Source organism: Leopardus geoffroyi, chromosome D1 (assembly GCF_018350155.1).
Source record: "Leopardus geoffroyi isolate Oge1 chromosome D1, O.geoffroyi_Oge1_pat1.0, whole genome shotgun sequence".
Lineage (NCBI taxonomy): Eukaryota > Metazoa > Chordata > Mammalia > Carnivora > Felidae > Leopardus > Leopardus geoffroyi.
In genome coordinates, this window is record NC_059329.1 from 15,424,366 (window position 1) to 15,448,250 (window position 23,885).

Genomic DNA, 23,885 nt, shown 5'->3' on the forward strand with positions numbered 1-23,885 from the left:
GACAAACCGAGGTGCTCAGCCGGGAAAGGGAGAAAAAGCAGGAGATCGTGTGCACCGTGCCGGGATGAAGGCAGAGGGGCCGGGAGCGGTGGGGGGAAACCACCCTTTTGGAACCGGAGGCCTGGAGGCGTTTTGAGGACTTGAGGTCCCCTCTTGGGGTTTCCAGACCAGATTTCCTGTTGAAGGGACAACACCACATAGGAAAAGGGAACCAAGAACGAGGGGCTCGCGATCATGGCGGCTCTAGCAAGGTGAACCCACGACGTGGCATTGACCTCTTCTCCCGATACCAGGCACAGGCAGGCTCGGGCCAGCCAGAATCCTAATGGGGTCTTTGGCTAAGTCATGAAAACAAAGTCCCACACGCATGTTACCCGTGTCTGGTGCCCTCGGGATCCGGTGCTCATTGCTTGGTCATGCCAAGCACACCACAGCCAGCCTCCTGGCTGTCCTCTCCCCACAGCCCGTCACGGTGAAGGAGCCTCCAGCCTCACCTCCCATTGCAAAAAGCAAGGGCAAGCGAAGGTCCAGGGGCCAGGAAGGATGGAGACCCCGCTCTCTGGGGGAGTAGGACGCACCTGTGTCAGACAGGACCGTCGCACGCCCAGCAGAGAGAGAGGCCGCTGGCACGTGGGTTTCCACCGCCCCACGGAGAGACGTGCCCAGCCGAGACCAAAGATGCTTTTTTTTTTTGCCGAAGCATCACTAGAACAGTAACAAATCAGTCACCAGAACCAACCTCAAGATCTCAGCTCAACAACCAAGTCAGCACCTCTGCTTTCTCTCTCCCCCAGTCCCCGCCCGCCCCGCAGCACCCCTGCCCGCCGCGGCGCCACAGTCCTGCCTTACCTGGGATGATGGAGACCGTGTCCTTCTCCCAGGACACAACGCTAACATATTCCTGCACTGAGGAGGGGATGAGGCACTTGAAGACGGCCACGTTTCCACGCATTGACCTTTGATCCTCCACCCGGACGGTGTAGGGTTCCCTGAAAACTGCAGAAAGATGAGGGAGCGGGAAAGAGGGGGGATGTCACAAGGCTGGGACTTGCTAGGGCCCTGAGAAGGGAGCGGAGAGCCCGCTCAGCCCCCTCAGCCCCCACCCCCCAGGCCCCACCCCCCATCACTTCCTCCCCCACCTCCCGTTTAACCAGCCCCAAGGTTCCTGCCATGATCTTCCTCCTGCCTGAGTCATGTCCTCTCTGCCCTATGGGGGAGCCTACTCCCCCTCAGAAATACCCAGCCTTCCTCCGCAAGACCCTAAGCCCAGCTTCTAACCTGTCCCATTTCAGGGAGGATTAACAAACCATTCGATGGGGAGGGCCTGAGGGCAGCAGCTAAGTGCTGCGTTGTGATCACATTCAACAAGGGGATACGGAGGGGCGCCTGGGTGGCGCAGTCGGTTAAGCGTCCGACTTCAGCCAGGTCGCGATCTCGCGGTCCGTGAGTTCGAGCCCCGCGTCGGGCTCTGGGCTGATGGCTCAGAGCCTGGAGCCTGTTTCCGATTCTGTGTCTCCCTCTCTCTCTGCCCCTCCCCCGTTCATGCTCTGTCTCTCTCTGTCCCAAAAATAAATAAACGTTGAAAAAAAAAAAAAAAAAAAACAAGGGGATACGGAGGCAACGAGGAAATACGATAGAATTCCTCTAAGCAAACCACACTTGATTTCCTACGTGCTTCCTGGGCCCCGGGTGGCAATGGTTTTAGGCACGGCGACCATAACCTGCCAAAAATAAACACTGCGACACGGGATGTAACAACAGACTTTTGTGCCACTTCAACGTGACAGGCAGCCTGGGAAAATGCAGCTCACACACCAAACTTTCCGGAAGGGCCTGGTGGTTTATGAGGACAACGGAGGAGAATAGCTGAAATTGTGATGGTCTGAAAATGGGCGGTCTCTAAGATTCCCCGCAACAAAGAATCCTTACTGCTCTCTCCTACCTCCCGACACTGCCTACAGCCTGACCCCCAGGCTTGCCCCTGCCTCCAGAACTCTCCGTTCCTTCCCCACAGTGTGCAGTGGGGACCTCCTGCCTCAGTCCCACGGCTGGGTTCTAGGCCGCTGTCACCTGCAGCCACGCTACATGGCGGGTCCCATGGGTGGGCTGGCTGAGCCTCGGGGGTGGGGCCAAGGGGCCCTGCCTCTCCCTTGTCCTCCTCTGCTTGGCCTCTTCCAGGGATCATTCCCTCCTTCCACCCTTCTCTGCCAAGCGGAGTTGGTGCAGCCAGATCCCCGCTGTCTACCGACCTTGTCCTTCAGCAGGCACCTGGGCAGCGTGCCCTCCTGCTCTCCCTGCCACGGTTGCCAGGGTGACGCTCAGGGCCCCGCAGCCCCTCTGGCTGTGCACCTGCAGCCCCTCTGGCTTCATCAAGAGCCGCTTAATTGGCTGTGTCTCTAGTCAGGCCAGCCCTGCCCGGCCTCCCCAGGCCTTTATTCTCTCCCCACCTCCCTGTTGTGACTGTGCCAAAGGAGAGAGAGAGCTGAGGTGGAGGAGAGGTGGAGAAGGGTGTGGGCAGGGCACTGCCCAGGGCTGTGAGAGAAGCACCCAGGAGGCTGACGGAGAGCTGACACGGGAAGGAAGCAGAGTGGAACAGGACAGAGCCGGGCTTTGGGTGCACACAGCCCTGAAGACTCCCAGGGGGCCAGCAGAGGCCGGGCTCGGGAGCAGGCAGGCCTGCCTCCTCCTCTGAGCCGCTGTGTGACTCTGCCCAAGAGGTACTTAACCTTCTGGAGCCTCGGTTTCCTCATTCGTAAAAGGAAATCACAACAATGATAACAGCAGCGTGTAGAAGGCCTGGCCCAGGAAAGCACTGCAAAAATACTGTTTGTCATTATAGCTTGTACCTCTGACTAGCTGGCTATGTGCCCTTGGGCAAGCCACTTAACCTCTCCTCGTCTTAGTCCCTCATTGGTATTAAAAAAAAAAAAAAAAAGGGACTTTACAGGATTGTGATGACAACTGCATCCTAACCCAGTGACAGGCACACAACTGGAAATATGACATTACTTTCTCTTAAGCCAGTCCTCTAGGCTGTGGGGGCCAGCACTGCACCAAACCTTGGCCTCAGGGCTTCCAGCCCGGCACGTGATGGTGTTAGGGGGACAGTGCAAAGGGTCTACTCCTGAGAAGAAGTTCCACAGGGAGCCCCAGGAGCGATACCCTGAGGACGGTCCTGGGTTCGAAGAGCTCACATCTACTCCCAACCAAACCAACTGGATGAAGACCAGCTCTTTAATCAAGAGTGCCCTCCCCACCTCACCCCCGGAGGACACCTGTTGCCAGCTCCTTGGAACCTTGGACCTGTGAGAGGCACTCCTGAGGCAGAAGGATCCTGGAAGTCAGAGATCTTGCAGGATCGTGGCCGGCAGGTTGGGAGGCCTTCCCCAGAACCTACCCTTCTTTGCCCAACACAATCACCAGGAAAGATGGCACACCCAAGGCTTGGTGCCATCAGAGCGGGTTGGCTAAAACATTATCTTTCCTTCCCACCCAGAAAGCTCTTCTAAGAAAATAAGTCCCAAAACGTCAGTGGTTTATTGCTACTTGAGGTATACCTTACAACGGATTATGACATACCAGGGCACCGTGACATTCTAATTAAGAGTAGCTCCACCTAAGCCCTTCCCTCACCTCCTGACCTCGCTCCCAGAAATGAAATTTTTTCTTTTTAATTTTTTTTTTCAACGTTTATTTATTTTTGGGACAGTGAGAGACAGAGCATGAACAGGGGAGGGGCAGAGAGAGGGAGACACAGAATCGGAAACAGGCTCCAGGCTCTGAGCCATCTGCCCAGAGCCCGACGCGGGGCTCGAACTCCCGGACCGCGAGATGGTGACCTGGCTGAAGTCGGACGCTTAACCGACTGCACCACCCAGGCGCCCCAGAAATGAAATTTTTTATTTTCTTTAAAGAGAACAGCCGAGGAGCGCCTGGGTGGCTCAGTCAGTTAAGCATCCGACTTTGGCTCAGTCATGATCTCACAGTTTGTGGGTTCGAGCCCCAAATCCGGCTCTGTGCCGACAGTTCAGAGCCTCGAGCTTGCTTCCGATTCTGTGTCTCCCTCTTCTTTGTCACAAGAGTGAGCAAAGGATTCAAGAGAATACACAATGCAGGACTCCATTTATATAAAGCACAAAAAGAGACAAACACCTGTATTGCTAGAAGTCAGGACAATGGTTTCCCCTAGGGGGGTGGTGACAGAAAAGAGGACGCGGGGGGCTTCTGAGGTGCTGATGTCGTGTATCTTTATCTGGATGTTAAAGTTTGTGACAATTCATCAAGCTACCTACTCGTAATATGCGTACTTTTCTTTATATATTTAAATAAAAGGGGTGGGTTTGGGGGGTTTTTGCTTTTTGAAGCGAGCAACTCACTGGGTATTTTCCATGACTCAAGCACTCAAATGAACACTTCATTTAAACAAGCACCAGCTGCCTTGGGGCGCCTGGGTGGCTCAGTCGGTTAAGCTTAAGCGTCCGACTTCGGCTCAGGTCATGATCTCACGGTTCATGAGTTCAGGGCCCACATCGGGCTCTGTGCTAACAGCTCAGAGCCTGGAACCTGCTTCAGATTCTGTGTCTCGCTCTCTCTCTGCCCTTTCCCTGCTTACACTCTATCTCCCTCCCTCTCAAATATAAACAAACATTATTTTAAAAAATTGTTTTTTTAAATAAATGAGCACCAGCCACCTGCGTGGCTCAGTTGGTTAAGCACCCTCTTGATTTCAGCTCAGGTCATGGTCTCACGTTTGGTGAGTTCAAGCCCCGAGTTGGGCTCTGTGCTGACAGTGCAGAGAACCTGCTTGGGATTCTCTCTCCCTCCCTCGCGGGCGTGCTCTCTCTCTCTCTCTCTCTCTTTCCCCCCTCCTACCCCCTCTCGCGTGCACACCTGTGCTCTCTCTCTCAAAATAAAACTAAACGTTTGGGGCGCCTGGGTGGCGCAGTCGGTTAAGCGTCCGACTTCAGCCAGGTCACGATCTCGCGGTCCGGGAGTTCGAGCCCCGCGTCGGGCTCTGGGCTGATGGCTCCGAGCCTGGAGCCTGTTTCCGATTCTGTGTCTCCCTCTCTCTCTGCCCCTCCCCCGTTCATGCTCTGTCTCTCTCTGTCCCAAAAATAAATAAACGTTGAAAAAAAAAATTTTAAACTAAACGTTAAAAAAATAAATAAACGAGCACTATCTCAGTTACCATCACAGGTAGTGATGAAGGGGGTAGGTGTTGGCATCAGCTTTGCAGAGGAGAATGGGAAGGAAGGTTCAGCACGGTGTCCCTTTCGCCTAAGGACGCCCACCCCCTAAGGAGCCAAGACTCCAAAGGACCAGAAGACTTTCCTTGAGAGACAGACTTCTTCCACGCCCCCCACACGGACCCTCAGAACAAGGGGCTCTGCCCGTTCCCCGTCACCACCCTTAAGACCGAGCTCTCCAGGAGGCAGCAGGTGGCTGACACCTTACCTGCTTTGACGCGGATGTTGGGGCTCCGGATCTTGCCGGCCGCATTCTCCGCGGTGCAGAAGTAGTCATTGTCGTGGATAAAGCTATTGAAGGCGGAGGGGGAGAAGGGGTAGAGCTGCAGCGTCCCGTTGGCGTGAACGTGCCGGATGTGGGGCACGTCGTAGATGTCGTCCCCCGTGGCCAGGTACCATCGAAGGGCCGCGCTGGGGGAGCCCGCAGCCGGGCAGGGCACCACCACCCCCACGGAGCTGGAAAAGGTCACCTGCTGCAAGGGGTCATTTACAAAGTAGAGGCTGGTGCCGACATCTTCAGGGCGAGCTGCAGGGGAGCCAAGGGGAGGGGCTGGGTTAGCCGTGTTCTGACAATAACCCCCCACACCACAGAGCCGTGTGTCCCACGCCCATTCATCATTTAAGCACCAGTCACTCAGGAAGCACTTACTGAGCTGACGATGCCCCGGGCACTGGCACAGGCAGATGTGAGACGGTTCCTGCCCCACAGAAGCTTCCAGCCCAGCCCATGAACGGCCTGACTGAAAACATCTCACCTCCCATACCAAGCCAAGCCCACGGAGAGGGGATTGGCCACCACTCCGCTAGGCCGAAGGGTCTGAAGCCATGATCCACTATTGGCAACCACACGTTAGGACAAGTACTGAAATTGCTTCAGTAAGTATTTATTGAGCACCTACTATATGGCAGGCAGGTTCACACCCATTACCTCAACTCATCTGCACAACCCTGAGAGGAGCTGGTATCATTTTTTTTTATCATTCCCTTTCCAATTTTTAAAAATGTTTGTAATGCTTATTTATTGCTGAGAGAGACAGAGTACGAGTAGGGGAGGGGCAGAGAGAGAGGGAGACACAGAATCCGAAGCAGGCTCCAGGCTCAGCGCTGTCAGCGCAGAGCCCGACGTGGGGCTCGAACCCACAGACCACGAGATCAAGACCTGAACCGACGTCGGACAGCCAACCGACTGAGCCACCCAGGCGCCCCAACCCCACCCAGCCCTGACACTGACTGACTATGGGGACGCTCCCCTTCTCTGTCCTTCTGCTCCTTCGCTTATAAAATGGGGTGGGGGTAGGGGTGGGTGGACAGGGCTGCAGAGACCTCAGGCATCTGTGACCGGTCGCCATCACAGCACCCGGCCACCGGGAGGACGTGCTCAGGAGTGCAGCTGCCTGACTAGAGCAGGGCCACCTGACCGGGAGGACAGCTGTCCGCAGCTCTCACACCGGCGCCCGGCCTCAGTCTTTCCTGCCTGATGGGACGCAGCCCCGAATGGTGGAATCGGGGCCTCCCTCCCTGCTGAGGAGCCTTGCCTCCCTAAGAAGGGCCACCTCTGAACAAGTGGCGACGACCCAGAAGAAGAAGACAGCCCAGTCCCAGGTCTCCGGCTGGAAGCCCCTCCCTCTCCGCCAGGAAGATCACGCAGCAAACAAACCACTCCGCGGCTTATTTAAAGAACGTTGCAGGGGACCCAACTTGACCTCAATTTCCACAACTTTATGAGAAGGAGGAGGGCCTGCATCCGGACTGTATTAATATTCTTGGCTTAACTCTGAGCGGAGCCTCCAGGGAGAACGCACCGGGCAACTTGTTGAGGGAGGCCATTAAGCCTCATTGGTCAGAGCAATTCCCATCATGTCACAAAAAGCCACGATGAAGCCATTAGCATCAGTGCCGGAAAACACGTCCAGGGGCTCCTTGCTGGGGTGTCAGGGGCATCCTCTTAGCGGCAAATGCATTTGCTGTCCCCACCAGGCGCAGCACCCTTAGCGGCTGAAAGGCTTTTGGGGAGGGAATGGTATCACCTTTCGATCCTCCTCTTCACACTGCCTCCCCGGGTGACAGTCCCGGTGTTGATGACTGAGCAAGCCTGCTCTGAGGGGAGCGGCCCATCTCCTGAGACTTTCAGAAACTCAGAAACGTGCCTCACTCACAGCGGCTAGAGTATTCTCCAAAACCACGAAACCCCGGCACCTCACGGGTCAGCAAACGGAGGCCTAGGAAGGCTTCTCTTTGGACCCAGATTTGCCAGGCTCCCTTTCCGTGGCCTGCTCCCCTTGTGAGAGACTTCCTTACTGCGACTTCATTCAGCAAATATTTGTGAAGCGTCTCCCACACGCCAGGCACTGTTGTAAGCACGTTACTTATACGACCTCTTTTAACCTTGCAACAACCCTATGCAGTAGGGGGTACTGTCCATCCCAGTTTACAGATGAGGAAACCAAGGCACCAAGAGATCAAAGCAACTTGCCCAAGACCACACAAGCAGTGAGCGAGGGCCCGGGGATGCAGACACAGGCAATCTGAGCCCAGAGTCTGGAACGATTGTTCGGAACAATTAGATGATTGTAACCATTGCAGTAACAAAGAGGGGGCCCTCGCCTTCCTCAAACACCACCTGGCCACCAACATCCATATTTAGATGGCCAAGAACAGAATGAATACACCTGTGCACCTGCACACATAGACACACGCACACACTCCTCCTGGGAGGAGCCCCCTGTCGGACTCGACATCTCAGACAATGCTTAGCCTGTGAGAGCAGATCCATCACTCTGGGGTTCTGGAGGCTTCCTGAGACAACCTAGTTAATCAGACATCCTCTCCATGGCAGCTTTATGGATTTGGGGAGCCAAAATCCATCAAGGTACAACAAGACTCTACACTGTGCCTGACAAATGGACGGGGGAAGCGGAGAAGATTCCTGACAGAGAGGAGTTCAGAATTATCTGATTCAAGGAACAGGGTAAGAAAATATTTGCGATGTAGCCCTCAGTAATAATAATACCACCAGCAATTATAATAGGCTAGACCCGTTGTAGATATTATCTCACTTAATCTTCACGACTCCCTGCGGAGTGGTATTATTGTTATTTTGATCTCACAGATAAGGAGATTAAGACTCAAAGTTAACTAACTTCTCCAAAGCAATACAGTGTAAGTGCCAGAACGGGGACTGAATCCCCACGCTGCCTTACTTCTGGACCCGGGGATAGAACCGCTCTATTCTGTGAACCACGGTGGAGACAAACCACAAAATCTGGCTTTTCGGGGCTGGGTACGCCCCACCCCATCCTTTCTTCCATCTCAACCCCACCCCAAACACACAGCCCTCGTCTCCCTCTCTCCCGGCTGGAAATCCGTCCCACACCTCCACCTGCGAGACGGCCCCTTCCTCGGGCCTCCTCCACTGCCACCAGGAGCATCGGCCACAATGAGAGCAGCCTTCCCGCACTCTGAGCCTTGGATCCTTCCAGAGCCAAGGACACGGGGTTCTCAGCAACTACAAATGGGTAGATTTAATTGATGAATTGACTGGGATTGTCCAGCCACCTGTCAGGGCTGATGAAACGGCAGATTTATAGCAAAAGGTGAGTAGCCTCATATGTCTCCCACCCCGGGATGCGAGCTGCTGTCTTCTGAGTCTGGGGGAGCTGGGGAGGATGAGACAAACCATTCATTTCTGCTTACGGCTCTGACAGCGCATTGCCATTATGAAACATCACCCTCAGGTGTAAAACAATAGCGTTTTGCACTTACGTCGGGCTCATGCTTTACCATCACAAGGCACCTGTCAGCCCAGCATGCAGAAGCCCTCTAATAAACATTAATTTAGCCTCACCCCAGCTGCCAAGAGAAACGAGTGAGCAAATCTATAAAGGGGAAACTGAGGCACTGACCACCCGGTATCTCAAATCTCTGCCACGTGCCAGTGCAAAGGTTGGCACAGGGGCACTAGTGAGTGGCCGCGGCGGCAATGGGTCCATTCGGTCACCCGGCCCTAAAAGGGGGGTTAGCAAGGGTCTCACTCCAACCGCATGGAGTCCGGCATGGTCCCTACGGTGGGTTCGAATCTTCAGAGCAGTGACAAAACCTCAGCAAGCACCGAGAAGAGCAAGGCATGGGACAATAGAGCTGTGCTAGGAGTCTGACGAGCTGCCTATCCTCCTGGGACTCACCCCTGACCTGCTGTGGGTCCCCGGGGCTAGCCACGAGCCTTTCTGAGCCTCGATGTCCTCATTCACAAAAGACAGGGACTGTGCCATCTGACCTGCCCTCCAGGACTGCAGAGCAGAGCAAACAGAATGCGGGATACTTGGTTCCCCATAAAGAGGAGGCGTGAGTAGGAGGGACGAGGTTGCTATTCCGGTCCCAGGGACCCCCCCCCCCCCACTGGCCGACGGATCCAGGGTGCTTACGGTTACTGCAAAGGGTGGCCGGGGCACAAGCGCCACTCTGCAGCCCTGCAGAATTCAAGACCCTCCTCCACCCTCCAAGGCTCTCCTTCCCCAGGTCCTTCCCGACCTAGGGACCAGATAAGTATTGCTCTTTCAGAAGACATTTACAGAGCACCGTTACTCAGCAGCCAGGGGGACAGCTCTGGGGATGGGGGGGCTCAAGCTGAGCCTTGAAATAAGATCTAAATGAAGGCACTCCCAGAACCCAGGCCAGCCCGAACGACGCGCTATGGCAGAGGTGGGGACAGCACGTTTGGGGAGCCCCACAGAAACCTGCCGGGGGCAGCGTTGGGGACGAGAGGCAGGAACAGCTGGAGTGGCGAGCTGGCCCTCAGGGATAGAAGACAACGAGGAGGTTTGCAGGCTGGGGGACTGAGTTTATGCAAGTTCTTGTGGCCCTAGGCCCAACTTCCTATTTTGTTAAATCTTTTTTTAACGTTTATTTTTGAGAGAGAGAGAGAGAGAGCGTGAATGGGGGAGGAGCAGAGCGAGAGGGAGACACAGAATCCAAAGCAGGGTCCAGGCTCTGAGCTGTAAGCACAGAGCCCGATGCGGAGCTCGCACCCACGAACTGTGAGATCGTGACCTGAGCCGAAGTCGGACGCTTAGCGGACTGAGCCACCCAGGCGCCCCAGGCCCGACTTCATTTTCACCTTACACTTACTTCCCTGAAGGCTTAGTGGCTTAGCTAACGGTGCAAGTTCTCAAAAGAAAGGAGACTAACACTGACTGAGCACCTGCTGTGTGCCAGGCACGTGGGGTGGGGGGCGGGGGGGTGGGGTGGTCAGGGGTCTGACCTTCCAGAGTGCTCTCTCACTTAATTCTCGCACAAAGGTACAAGGTGGTCCTGTCCGTCTCATTTTACAGGTGAGGAGAGAGAGGCTCACGGAGAGATTGTTCAGCTAGAAAGAGGCAGAGCCAACATTCGGTCAAGGTCTGCCTGGTCCCAAGCCTGAGTTTTTTCTGTCATGACGCTGAGGAAAAGAATTCAAAGTTAGGGGCCTGGGGAGGTCCCCCCTCACTCCCCCCATGGAAGCCAGTCCCAGTTTGGAAAGCACGTCCTCACACCGGAAACTCCTACTGCCCCCTTAAGTCTCAGGGAAGCCCCCTCACACACACTCCCCACCCCCCCCAACCCTGCCCCAGCTCCTTCTTCCCTCCACAGACACAACCAGGCATATTTACAGAGAGAACGAGAGGAGGGGGAAACACTTCATAAATAAAGAGGGAGGCATTCAGATCAACAGCAAAGCTTCTTCTGGTCAAAGGGGGGAAATGGATTTTTAATAGAAAATGGAAGTTATGGGCTCGGTTGTGATGTGACAGACGCCCAGACTTAAACCCATTTAATCTTCTCTGCCGTTTAACGCGGAGCACCACCCTGACGCCGAGTTTCAGAAAACAGGCTCCAAATCGCTGGGAGATTAGAAGTGTAGAAATAGCACCGCAATATTTTTAAACCAGAAATCGCCCCCAGGCATTTGGGCTGCCCCCAGGGTCACCACTGAAATCTGAATATCCATCACATCAACTCTCTGAGCGCTGGCCCTCCCTCCCGCCACCGGCTGGCCATCCGGATTAGTTCGGGGAAGGAAACTTGACACCCATGGGCCCCCACCCTACTGGCCGGGGTTGGGGTGGGCCCACCGAGGCTTCCTCCCAGGTGTATGCTGAATTGTCCCCATGTGATCGGCTCCAGTCAGCATAAATGACAACCCAAGGGGGCTGAAATATTAACACCTCGCCACCTCCACTGGGAGAAGTGAGTCATTTTGCTCTCCTCCTTTACAATATTTACTCATCTCATTCACTGGACTTTTCATCCAGGAACATCTGCCAGTGCTGGACCCGTCACCCGCCCCCCAGAGACGGGCAAGAGGCTTCAGGGGTCTCCATGCCCCGGCACGACAAGTGTGGATGGGGGGAAAGCGGTGGGTCCCCAGGACAGTAGAGGCGGGGGGAACCGGCAGGGCTCCCCTGCAGGGCTGTGAGCTCCCTGTCCCGGCCACCACTCTATCCCCTGGGCCTAGCACAGCACTGGGCGCTTAGCACCCAGACTCCAGGGCCGGGCTCCCCAGGTTTGAATCCCTGCTCTGCCGCTTACAAGCAATGGGACCTCGGGCAAGATGACCTCGCCTCTCTGTGCCTTAGTTTCCCCGTGCATAAAATGGGGGTGACCTCAAGCGTTGTCAGGTTGGACGAGTCCCTGTCAACCGGGTATATGTTCGCGCCCGGCACCACCTGAGTATTCGTTGCTATTGTTTATGAGTACTTTCATTATAACAGGCAAACAGCACTTGCAGAATAAATATCCCACAACAAACACTTACCCCTCACCTACAGCAATAACGACTACCACTATTTAACACAGTTCTCAGACGGTCTGATACAGAATCAGCCGGAGAGCTGGTTAAAAATACAGATCCTTAGACAACAGGTTCACCAAGTGTGTCCGAGGGCCAGGAAACGATTTCTGACGCGGGCGGTCCTCCATCCACAGCTCAGAGCAACACTCCCCAGAGAAAAGTAGATTTTGCCACGCTGGACCTCCAACATCACCTTTTCCAACAATAGGCAGTTTCCACGGGCTTGGCCGACAGGACCTTAGCACCACATTAATTAACTTAATTTGGCGATCGAGTTAATGAATAGTGTGTGATCGATAACAGTAAAGCATTGCAACAGCCTCACGCTGCTGCCCGCAGGCTCGCACACGATTTTTTTTTTTTTTATGCAGATGTGGCCTGGTGAGTTTCTTAGGTTAATCTGCCAGGTTCATTACTGCACTGCATTTGCACACAAAGGTTTCCATAGGCGATATATTATTTGCCCTCGCTCTGACTCTTCTTATCCCATAGTCAGTTGGCAAACTCAGGCCCGGAGACCAACCGGCGGGACCTCAACTCGACCATCCAAAACCCCAGGTCTGGACCAGCGAGACAGGGTCTGGCTCCTTCATCAGGAAACTCACTTCTTGTGCGTCCACGCCTCAGACACAGTCTGTGGCTAGACCCTGGGGAAGGTCTCCCCAGACGGCGTCAGAGCATTTACAGGCCATCAGAGTTGGCAGTTGCCCCGGGGCACGATGGAACAGCCAGGACCAAGTCCCAGGCCTCCCGTCCGTCGCTGTCCCCCAAACCTGGCGCACCTGCTTCACCACCGTCCTCACCATCATCACGGCCATCGTTTCGTTTTTAGCACTCATTTGGTGCCGGGCACCGTGAGACGCCCTTCCCCCGCGTTATTGTTCATTGAACCCCTACAACCACCTCTAACCACGAGACCCCATTGTACAGAGGAGAACACAGGACGTTAGGTGAAGCAATCTCCTAGTTTCACGCAGCTAACAGTGGCAGACCTACACGTCCAACCCAGGCCTCCCTCCCTTCTGGCCGGTATCCCTCAACGGGCACCACACATTCTAAACTCAGACCGTCTCCAGGGTGTGAACGTACCATCAGGGGGTTTTCCGATGAAGGAGAGCAATTTGGGGTATGACATTTCTTACTGAGTTGGGATTGTCCCGGGCTTCCAACATTTCATCCCTAGTGCACCCCCCCATTCCCACAACTAAATGCCAGCCCTCCAGCTCCAAATTTCCCTAGGGAAGCAGTCCTAACCACCCCCCCGCCCCCCACTGAACAGCACAGCTCCAAGCACCCAGGGGCTCTACCTCCCCATCAGAAACCTCGGTTTTCGGTTCTGATTTCGGTTTTTTAAGATCCTCAGCATAAACATACTTCCTGCAACCAGCAACCTGTGAGACCCAGCAAAGATCAGTCATCTTCCAACCTACAAGGCCCCTCGCCACCGGCTCCAGAAGCTATGAGCCAACAGCTGACAGTCAAACAGACTCTTTAATCTCCCAGCCCCTTCTAGACAGGCCTGGGGAAGGGAAGGCCTCTTACGGCCAGAAGGTCCTTCTAGGGAGTCGGCTCAGACAGCACAGTTGTCCCTAGAGATTCCCAGATTTAGATTGTTAACGCTTCAGGGACTTAAGAGATTATTTTGTCCAATCTCTTCCATTTACAGATGGGGAGCCGGGGGCACAGAGTAAGTAACCTCAGGTACACAGCTACCCAGTGTCCTGGCTGGGACCTGACCCCTGTCTCTACTGTCCCTTTGATTCTGGCCACCCCACTGGCAGAGCCCAGCAGCCGAGGAATAAAGGAGCCTCACGGAGAAATGAAATGACATGGATGAGGGAGCATTCGAGGAACCAGAGGGGCTGGATACCCAGAGGAGAGGCCTCCGATGGGCAGATATCTGTCTGCAGAGGGCCAAAGGGTTATCGAGCAGAAGAGGGCTTCGCCTATACCCCCGTGCTTAAAACACAGAGCCAAGGCCAGTGAACAGAAGGTACAGGACCCAGACCGCGGATCCTAAGGACGAGCTCTGTAATAGAACCGTATGGCCCGAAGGGGCTGCCTTCAGAGGAAGGTGTTTCCTGTGGCTGCAAGGGCCGGAGCAGAAGAACAGTGGGTCTAGTGGGAAACCTGCATGGGGTCACACATCTGACTAGGGGTTGGATCCCGCGTCCTCAAAGCTGCCTTCCAACCCGGAAGACTTTAGCCCATGGCAGTCATCTGCTCGCTCGCTCACTCTCTCTCTCTCTCACACCGCAAAGCAGGTCCCCAACCCTCAGACCCCATGGCTCTGGGAGGCCATCCCAGAAGCAGGGTGGCCATAACCCTGACTCAGCCGGGCTCTCAGGGCCCGGATTCCAGTAACTGCCGTCACCTCAAATGAGGTCGCACAAGATAGGACTCTATGCCTACTGCTCCTCCCACAAAAGACCGTGCATCCTCTGCAGGGAGAATCACCCTTGCCGAAGGGTGTCTAGAGGACTACGGAAGCAACTCACACCCAAGGACCTGGGGGAGGGAGCAGAGGTAGGCTCTTCCCACTCCCACCAGACACCGGAGCCACAGGGACGGTGCCAAGCCTGCTCCCAGAAGACGACTGCCAGCCTGGCTGTGCCCTGCCAGCCGTTCCCCACGTCGCTGGCAAAATTCTCCATATGTGGGGGGCCCGAGGAGTGGGGAGACAGCCACACACAGCTGGGAGACCTTCGTTGTTCCTGGATGATGAAGTGACAGTAATTATACCTCACATTTCAGCAAAGGATTTATAAGGCTATAAAAGTGGTTTACATGTGTGTGTTTCTCTGTTGCCCGGTCTGGTTTACAAAGCATCATCACATGATCTACAATGATGGGCCCCGCATCCTTCCTGCACACATGCAAGGACAGGTGCCCTGCGGAACAGTCAGGACAGGGGTCATTCCCCCCCATTTCACAGATGAGGAAACAGAGACACATGACCTCTTAGGTGACTTGCCTAAATCAGGCTGGGCTTTGTCATCTAGGTCTGCAGACGACATTCTTCCCAACACACACACACACACACACACACACACACACACACACAGTGTAATGGAAGTGCAACTAGCATTTGAATAACTCGTTCCTAATGAAGGTGGTGACCTTGGAAACTGTCAATGCCAGCATCACGAAGAGCGAGGACACGGGGAGGTGGGGCTGAACGGACGAGGGGAGTAGCAGCTGGATGGCACGGGTGGTACCCGAGGCCAATGCTGTTCACGCTAAAGCAGCACTGGACAAACATCTGTTAAACAGGGCACACGGGCTGCCGTGCCCCCAGCCTCTCCCACACTCGTGGAGCCCGGAGGCCGCAGCCTGCCATGGGCAGCACCTGACCTCTGGATCATATGCCGCTTCCCTGCAGCTAGCTGACTGGGTCATAAAGGGAGAAGTGGCGGAGGGACCCCCAAGGTCATGGGCTGTCAGGGGACTACCTGAAAAACAGCGAGGTTCGTCCCACCAGGGAGAAACACAGAAATCTAGCCAGCCAAAAGGCATGGGGGCTTCTCCTGCGTAGCCCATTCACATAGGCTTTATGTCATGGAATCCAGGGTAGTTCTTACTGTTCGGCTACACGGTAGAGATTTAATAACCAACGTGGCCTTCCTTCAGCAGGCGTGTGTGACTGGCCTTTGCCTCACCCTCAAATCCAAGTCCGGAGCCGACCTCTGCCCTTTTCTGCTGCCCTAGCTGTGGCTGGGGAAAGGGGTGTGCCGGGCTCCCCAGGGACACCCAGGTGCCTGCATGGCCTCCGCTATCTCGCAGAGGATGGGTCCTCCAGGCTACTGGGCTACGTGACAGAAGGAAGCCGTGATGTCCCCTGCTTTGGCCACCACACAGCTTTTCTTACTGCTACAAGTCTAAGCCAGGTGGCTGGCCAAAACTGCAGCTGATTGAGTCAACTACTCAGGACAGGATCCGATGATCTATTTGGAGGTATGGGCAGAGAGAGGAAAGTGGGAGCAGTGCAGGAAAAAAAGGAGAGGTCAGTATTTATTGAGTACCAACTGCATTCTGGCTAGTTTATGTGTATGATCGGCTTTAATCCCAATTAATAGAAAGTGAGGCTCAGGGAGACCCCAAGTCACATATCTAGTAAGTGCGGGGCCGGGATGTGAATGAAGGGTTTGCTTTGACTCCAAATTTCCACCACACTGGTGAGTTGCGATCTTTTTTATTTTTCTTTACGACTCCAATACATAAAATGCTCTGATTGAAAGAACTGGGGAGGGAGGAGCTTGAAACTCTGCCTGCTGGCCCTCCCCCTCTCTACCTCCAGCCCTCCCCCAGGCTCCACCCAATGCCTTAGGGCTCCATACCACCTCCTTCAGAAAGCTCTGTGGGCTCCAGGTGAACCAGGGCCCTCCAGGATCATTAGAGAGGCAGAAAAAAACAACTCTGGGAGGCCTTCGAGCTGCACCTGCCTGGCCAGGATTTGCTCCTGCCCCGGAAATGCAGACGAAACCATTCCCGAAGCCACAGTCCCACTGCAGACATCCCAGCTGGCTCCCTGGGAAGGAACACTCCGGCTGCCCTAAATGCTTCCTTCTCAAGTGTTCCTCCCAGCTCTGGCCACCTCCTTCGCTCCGTGACCCCGCACCTGCCTTCCCAGGGTCAGAATAAGCAGCCCCGGGGCGCTTCCCCTAATCTCGCAGAGACCACGGCCCCATCCCGAGCTGGAAGTGGACAAACCAGGAGGGTGAAAGAGCCTTCTGCTTCCCATCATACCCCTTCCCATCCACACCGCTTCTCTCGCTTCTGCCCACAGCCCTCAGCACCCGGCTTCCTGCATTCTGAGGGTGCGCTCACCAGAAGTCTGGTGTTGACCCTGGATTTCCACAGCAGGTGTGGTCCCCTCTCCTCATGCTCTCCTTCCTGCAGCCCGAGAGGGACAACCCACACCCCAAGTTTGGTCTGCCTAAAGTGTCCCTGCCCACCAGCACTCATCTTACCGGGATAGCAGTTCGAGCCCCTGTGGGCCTCGAACTCAGAGGCAAGAGAGGAGCACTGCCAGAAGCAATGGTCCTTCTTCACACTCCTGCCCCACACCCATGCCAAGCAAGGAAAAAGTGACCGGCTGCTGCTGAGGCTGAGATCAAGAGGCTACTCACACAGAGAGGGCGAGGCTCTAGGCCGGGCTAGGTCAGCATGCAAATCTGCATGCAAATCATATGCAAATCTAGGGCCTGCCCTTGGGTTCCTGGCACCCTGTCATCTGTGCTGCCTGTGGCTCACCCCGTTCAGGCACCTGGGTCCTGGTTAGACCTACTGGGGTAGGGGCTGAGAAAGCACTTTGGGAACTTGGGGGGCTCTTCCCCTAGACTACTTCAAAAGTCTCCAAGAAACACTTCTTCCAAGATCACACGGGAGGAAAGACTCTCTCAGCCTGGTAGCTCTACCCCTGGAAAAAAAAAAAAAAAAAAAACAAAAAAAAAAGGCGCTCTGAATAGTCACCCTCCCTTCAATTCAACCACAAATAAAATCCACCTTCACCAGGCTGAGCGGGGGGACCAAGCAAGTGACAAGGATGGGGTTCCTGAAGACATGGAGAAGGTAAATGGGGCCAGAGGTCCACACCGCCCCCGTCAAAGGCCAACAACCCAAGAGATGCTCTTGGCCGACTCCCGCCCGGTATCTGGGGGCTCCCAGCCTGCCTGCTTGGGGGCTTGCTTGTTTAGCAAAGCACGGTTGGGCCAAACGCCCGTTGGCTTGCCCACCTCCTCCCCGTTCCTCAGTCTAAGAAAAACAAGCCTCTCCAGCCAGTCTCCTGGGATCTGCTCAACTTAAGCACTGCCTTTGGGTCAACTGCTTACTTGCTTTTTGTTTCTAATTGAGCTCCCCATTCTGCTGCAGAAATATATTAAAGGCAGCTGACTTTGATGGCCAGAAATACGAAGCATCTGAAAGCTTCGCCGGGCATGATGGCAATTCGGTTCTCCGCCACGTTATTCTAGCGACGGGGGGCCTCTACGCCCACCTACCCCCTCCCAGTGCTCGCCAGTCCCTCACCTGCTCCTAAGTTGTGTCTGCCATTTCAAGATTTTCAAAACACATTCCCCCAGCGCACCCCACCCCCCTTCTAATTAGACACCGAACAGAGTGTTAGAGATTTTCTTAATGGCTTGACGAAGCCTTTTAATTCAGTCTTCTCAAGAGAGAAGAACCATGAGTCCCCATCCGAGAGGTTGGGGTGGGAAATGGAAAAAAAAAAAAAAAAAAAAAAAAAAAATCAATGCAACCCATTATTTTGGCTTTTAGAAAACAGGAATTTTAGTGCCGGGGAAGCTTGTTTTTCTACACAGTAAAAATGCAAATGCAGCCAACACAGATGCTGGCCCGCTGGATGTAACAACGGAGAGAGCCTCACTGGGGTTCATCTGGCTGCCCAAATCCGGATTTGTTTGGGCAATAATAAGGCAGTTATTGGAGACTCGATAATCGATTATTAAAACACCCTCCCAGTTCAGTTCTGGGGAATCGGCCTGAGCTCAGGCATCAAAAAAAAAAGGTATTTCGAGAGGAATGGAAGTAACAGAAGCTTAAACCACATTCAATAACTGCTTAATTCCATCCAGAGGACGCTCCATCCCGTTTTGTTTCCTTCTCCGCTCTCTCTCTCTCTCTCTGCCTCCTCCCGCTCCTCACAGATGGACGTACAAATTATTGCAAGAGGATATTGTTTTCTGTAACAGGCTCGAACGTTCACATTTACATTTCCTTGGTGCCGTGGGGGTGACTGGCAATGAGAGAGAAAATACACCCAACCCCATCTTCCCTGCTCTCACGGCGACACATCTTCCCCCAGCCGCCTCTGTCGGCCCCCGCCACCGCGCCACCCCAAGCACAACAGGCCCTGGGGACCAGCCTGGCACCTAAGACCCAATTAAGGCACGAAGGGAAAGAAAGGCCTGTCTGGCGAGGCGCCCTGGTGCCCAACACAGAATGCTGGAGCCTCCGAACGGCAGGGCCGCCAGGGCTGTGCAGACCGAAAGGCCGCCGAGGTCCCGCCTCACCTGGCACCTCCAGCCTACCCCTAGGCCCAAGGCCAGTGGCAACTTCCTTCTCAAGTTGGAAAGGGTTTTGCCCCTCAGGCTGTCCTGTCCCTTCTGGGCCTTTCTCCACCTCCCCCCAGCCCCCATCTGCTTTCCTCCCTATCAAATAGCTCAGGCTTCATTTATTAATGCCCGGCTTCTGGGAGGGGGAGGACGGGGTCCTTCAGGTATTTGCTGAGGGACATCCACTGCTGGGGAACGGAGTCCTCTGGAAGGAGTGAGGTCACCCGGCGGGGACAAAGCTGGGCAAGAGTGTGGCAGAACCTTGGGCCTGTGCTTTCTCGCCTGACAAAATGGAAAGGGGGTGGGGGGTGGAGAGAGAACTAGCGAGAGAGAGAGAGAGAGAGAGAGAGAGAGAGAAAGCTGCCGCTCCTCACCTTATGTATTTTTAATATTAATGTAATTAAAGCTGCGAGCCGAGCCAGCCTGCGGGGGCGTTGGGAGGCAGGAAGAGCCTGGGGAGAGGGAGAGTGGGGTGTGGGGAGGGGGTTAGGGGGGTGGGGGAGGTGGGGGGGGGTTGGCGCAGGAGACTGGCTTCTTGCTCCGCAAAAGTGGGAGGAGAGGGTGCTGAGCGGGGGACAAGGGGTTAACCAACCTAGACCAGCCTTGGCTTGGCGTGTCACCCAGTGGGCCCCCGCTGGGTCGGAGAAACTCAACTACTTTGTCCACGATTCAGAGGCCACCTCTCGCCCGCACCCCGATCTCTAGGCAAACCCCAGCGGTACCTGGGCCTTCATTCTGGCCTTGACCGGGCGGTATTTACAGATAAAACAAGGGTCACCCTGCTCCCCGCGCCGCCCCCCCCCCACCCCCCCCCAGCCCCAAGCCACGAGATACTGCCGTCAGCTCCGGCAGGTTGCAGACTCCAGACCCTGGGGCATCCGCACGGGGGAAAAACTAGACCCCTCCCGGAGCGCCAACCCCCTGCTGGATTGCCCTTCCCCCATCGCCTAGGGGTCAAGAGCTGCGGCTCGGCGGGGGCCCCCGGCGGGGCAAAGGGGGGAGAAGCCGCCCCCAGGGCGCGGAGGAGAAAAGTTAGAGGGCTGAACAGGTAAAGCCTAGCTGGTTCGAGCGTGTGTGCTTCGCTGCGCAAGGGCGCGGAGTTCGGCCGCCTCATCTCCCGCCATCTGCGCGCCCGGGGGCACGTCCTCTGCCATAGCCTGGAAGCCCTAACGCCGGCGACAGCCCGGTCCCGACTCAGTGCCCAGGTGCCTCGGGTCAGGAATGTCTGCCCCCTCCCCACCCCCCAGTCCCGGCTACCTCGAGGATCAGGTGCGCGGCGCCCGAGCGGCAGGTCTGGACAAGCCGGACACCTAGACCCACCCCTAGCAACGCCTTCTCTCCGGGGAAAGCGACACGCCTCCCCCCCCAAACTGAAGACTGTCCCCGTGTCCGGCTGACCCGGCGCGGAAGCGGAGAGTCTCGCACCTTGGGGCGCGCTGCCCGAGGTGGCTCAGGCGGCGCAGCGAAGCCGCGGCTAGTGCCGGGGGCAGGGAGGGTGTGGGGGGTGAGGTGGGGCTGGGGGAAGGCGACCTTTGGGTCTGGAGAACAAACTTGCCATCCGAGGGACCCCGGCTGTCGGCACCCCCAGCTCTCCCCGCCCTGCATCGGGCCCGGGCGCGGATCAGCGCCCTGCGGTGCGGCGCTGGGGGTCCGGGGCGGCGGAGGGGCGCAGGGCGGCAGAGGAGGAGTGAGCCGCGGAGTCCGAGGCCCGAAGAAGCGAGGACTCCCGGGCCAACCAACAGTCACGGCCTGAGGACCCCTCCGCTCGGAGGGCACCCCGGGGTCCCGGCGCCACCAAGCCGCAGGAGGCGGGCGAGGGGCTGGGGGAGGGGTCCCGGGCAGAAACCGCGGCCCGGCAGGGCGCGGGGAGACGAGGGGCTCGTCCCCCACCACCCCTCCGGGCGCGCTCCCAAAACGGCAGGCGCGGGCGGCCGGCGGCGCGGTCGAGGGCACCCTCTCACCTGACCTCTCTCCGAGTGCCGGCCCCGCCCCCGCCGCGCCCCACCCGGGGCCGGGCACCGAGGTCGGCCCCCCGCCCCCGGGCACCTGGAGCCCGCCGGGCGCCCCGCCTCGCCGCCACCCGCGCGCACCCCGGCTCCGCCGCCTCCGCCGCCCCGGCGCCCGCGCGGGTCTCACCTTTGTGTAAAGAGTCCAGGAGCAGGAGGAAAGTTACCAGCCACATGCCATAAAGAGGCCCTATTCTCCGGGGAGGTGGTCCTGTGGCCGGCCGTGCGGCAGCGCCTCTCCCCCGCTCAGCGCGCTCCCAGCCGCCCGCACTCCGCGCCCCGCTCTTTCTGCTCCTGAGCCCAGCGCTCGGCGGCGGCGGCTCCTCCCTCCTCGGCTCCCTGGCTCCTGTCATCCGCGGGGCTGGGCTAGGCGGCCGCTCTCCCCGCCCCCCCGCGGCACCCCGGGTGGTGAGCGCCGCGCGAGCCCGGGGCCCAGCCGGCCCCCGGCCCCGCAAGCCCGGGGACGGGGGCGGGGGCCGGGACCAGCCGGCCCCCGGCCCGGGTTCGCCGTCCGAGAAGCCAGGGGTCCCCGCCGCCCGCCGGCTCGGAGGGTGACATGTGTCCTACGTGCGCCAAGAGCCCGCCATGCTCGGGCCAAGGAGGCCCTGCGTCTCCCGGCCCGGCACCTGGGGCGAATGCTGCCTGCCTCTTGCGGACTCAGTTTACCCATGGGTGCTCTGAATAAAATCCAGACTAAGATCTTTTGGCGTCCCCCGGAGCTACTCCCCACCTCAAAGCTCAAAGCTCAAAGCTGCGTGCCCTTCCAACCTCTAGGTCTGCAAGCCTGGCCCCTGGGGGGCCGGGGCTGAGCCCAGCCAACCCCCCCCCTCACCACCCCACCCCGAGCGCGACTTCCCAATTGTCTTCAGCACTTGGCACAATTATTTGCAATAAATAGTTTAATGTCTGTTCTACCTCGTGTATCTTCCTCCTTAATCTTCACCTACCCCACCCGCATAGCTTTCTCAGCAAGCAGAAATTGGTTTCTTCCTTATACCAATCTGCCTAGAGTTGGCATGGGATTCCATGGGGCTTGAGTGACGGCATCTCAGTTCCAAAATGAATGTTGAGGACCTGCTGTGTGCCAGGCACCGGCTTTGGCGCTGGGGACAAAGGCACGGCCGAGTCAGGTCTGCTGTGTGACGAGGCTGCTGTGGTTAGGAAGCCCTCCTTGTGTTGGTGATTCCAGAATAAGGGCCCACGCAGGACCCGGAGAAGGGGGCCACGGTAGCCCTGAGAATGGGATGCGAGACAGGACTGGACCGCCTCTCAGGAAGCATAAGGGAGGCCGCCTCGACCCGCTCTGGCTGCTTGGCTTGGCGCGCTTCGACCCGTTTTTCTGAGGTGTGCAGGCAGAGGGGGATGTGAAGGGGAGAGGGAGATAGAGGGGCTGCGGTTAGCTCCATTGGACAGAGGAAGAAAATTTACTTCCCCGAAATGTCTTGCCTAAGTTCAGACCAAGGAAGTAGGTCTCCTCACTCCCGGGTTTTGCCAAGATATCTCTAGACATTTTAGCTAAAAGTTTGAAAGCGTGCGTTTACTTTTTTGATATGTTAAAAATCTGCATAAGCAAATTTACCATTCTAAGCATTTTTAAGCGTGCGGCGGCATCAGGTACATTCACGATGTTGTACCACCATCACCGCTATCCGTTTCCAGAACGTCTCCGTCATCCAAACAGAAACTGTGTATCCACTAAACAATAACTCCCCATCCTCCCCTGCCCCCCATCCCCTGCGCATCACTAATTTTCCGTCTCTCTCACTTGGCCTCGTGTAAGTGGAATCCTACAGAATTCGTCCTTTTGCGTCCGACGGGTTTCACTTCGCGTTATGTCTTCGAGGCTCGTCCCTGTTTTAGCAGGTGCGTCTCTCTCCTTTTCTTGGCTGAATACTATTCCACGGCATGCACTGACCACGTTTTGTTTATCTGCTTATTTGTTAGGGGGCATTTGGATCGTTTCCACCTTCCGGCTATTGGGAGTCATGCTGCAGTGAACACGGGCATACAAATACCTCTTGGAGACCCTGCTTTCGACTCATCTGGGCCTACACCTGGGGGTGGAATGCCTGGCTCATACGGTCATTGCGTTTTTAACTTTTTAAGGAAGTGCCAGGTGCATCGACTTTTTCTGTAGTGCTTTAAGGATGTAAAGGACTCTCACTTGCATTTACTCCGTGTAATCCTCACAAGCACCTTTGATGCTTTATCACCCCCTTTGAAAACGGGGCGGGGGGCGGGGAGAACGCGGAAGCTTAGCTTGTTCAAGGTCACCCGGTTTGCCTCACCAATGAGACCGGAACCTGGGTCTCGTAGGCCGGAACCTGGGTCTCGTGACTCGGGAGCAGAGCTCCCTGCTCCGCACTGCGCTGCCTTCCCTGGTGCTCAGCCTTACGATGCTAAGTCACCTCTCTGAAGCGGATGCTTTTTCACTAGAGGGTTTCAATCTCTAGAAACAGGCAGAGAACAGAGACGCCGGGGAGACTGCAACGGGTGTTCCAGAGGACCCAGCCCAACCCTCTGCTTTCAGAAGAGACGACTGAGGCCCAGAGTGGGGGAAGAGACGGAGCCGCCTGAGGTCATGCCGGCAGTGACAGAGCCCAGATGTCGTCACACTTCTGGCTTAGCTCCCCTCCCTCACCGCCCCCAGCCTGCTGGGCTCATTCTCCCGTCGTGTCCCTTCCCTTCTAAAGGAGACAGTCACTGAGAAGAATCCAGTTATTTAAAACTAAGC

General features: G+C 56.3%; 1 protein-coding gene across 3 annotated transcripts in view; it reads right to left on the reverse strand.

The window, feature by feature from the left end:
* DSCAML1 (DS cell adhesion molecule like 1) overlaps positions 1-21,484 on the reverse strand; it is a 349,852-nt gene extending 328,368 nt beyond the window's left edge. The window contains exons 1-4 of one of the 3 annotated variants that reach the window (XM_045482965.1): positions 21,282-21,395; positions 5,717-5,772; positions 5,455-5,537; positions 850-996 (exon numbers count right to left, since the gene is read on the reverse strand). In XM_045482965.1, the coding sequence (XP_045338921.1) occupies positions 850-996; positions 5,455-5,537; positions 5,717-5,733 (247 nt within the window). In that variant the 5' untranslated portion in view covers positions 5,734-5,772; positions 21,282-21,395. Of the gene's footprint in view, positions 1-849; positions 997-5,454; positions 5,773-21,281 lie in introns of all 3 variants that reach the window. The other 2 variants (XM_045482964.1, XM_045482966.1) reach the window with 2 other exon arrangements.
* Positions 21,485-23,885: the final 2,401 nt, after the last annotated feature.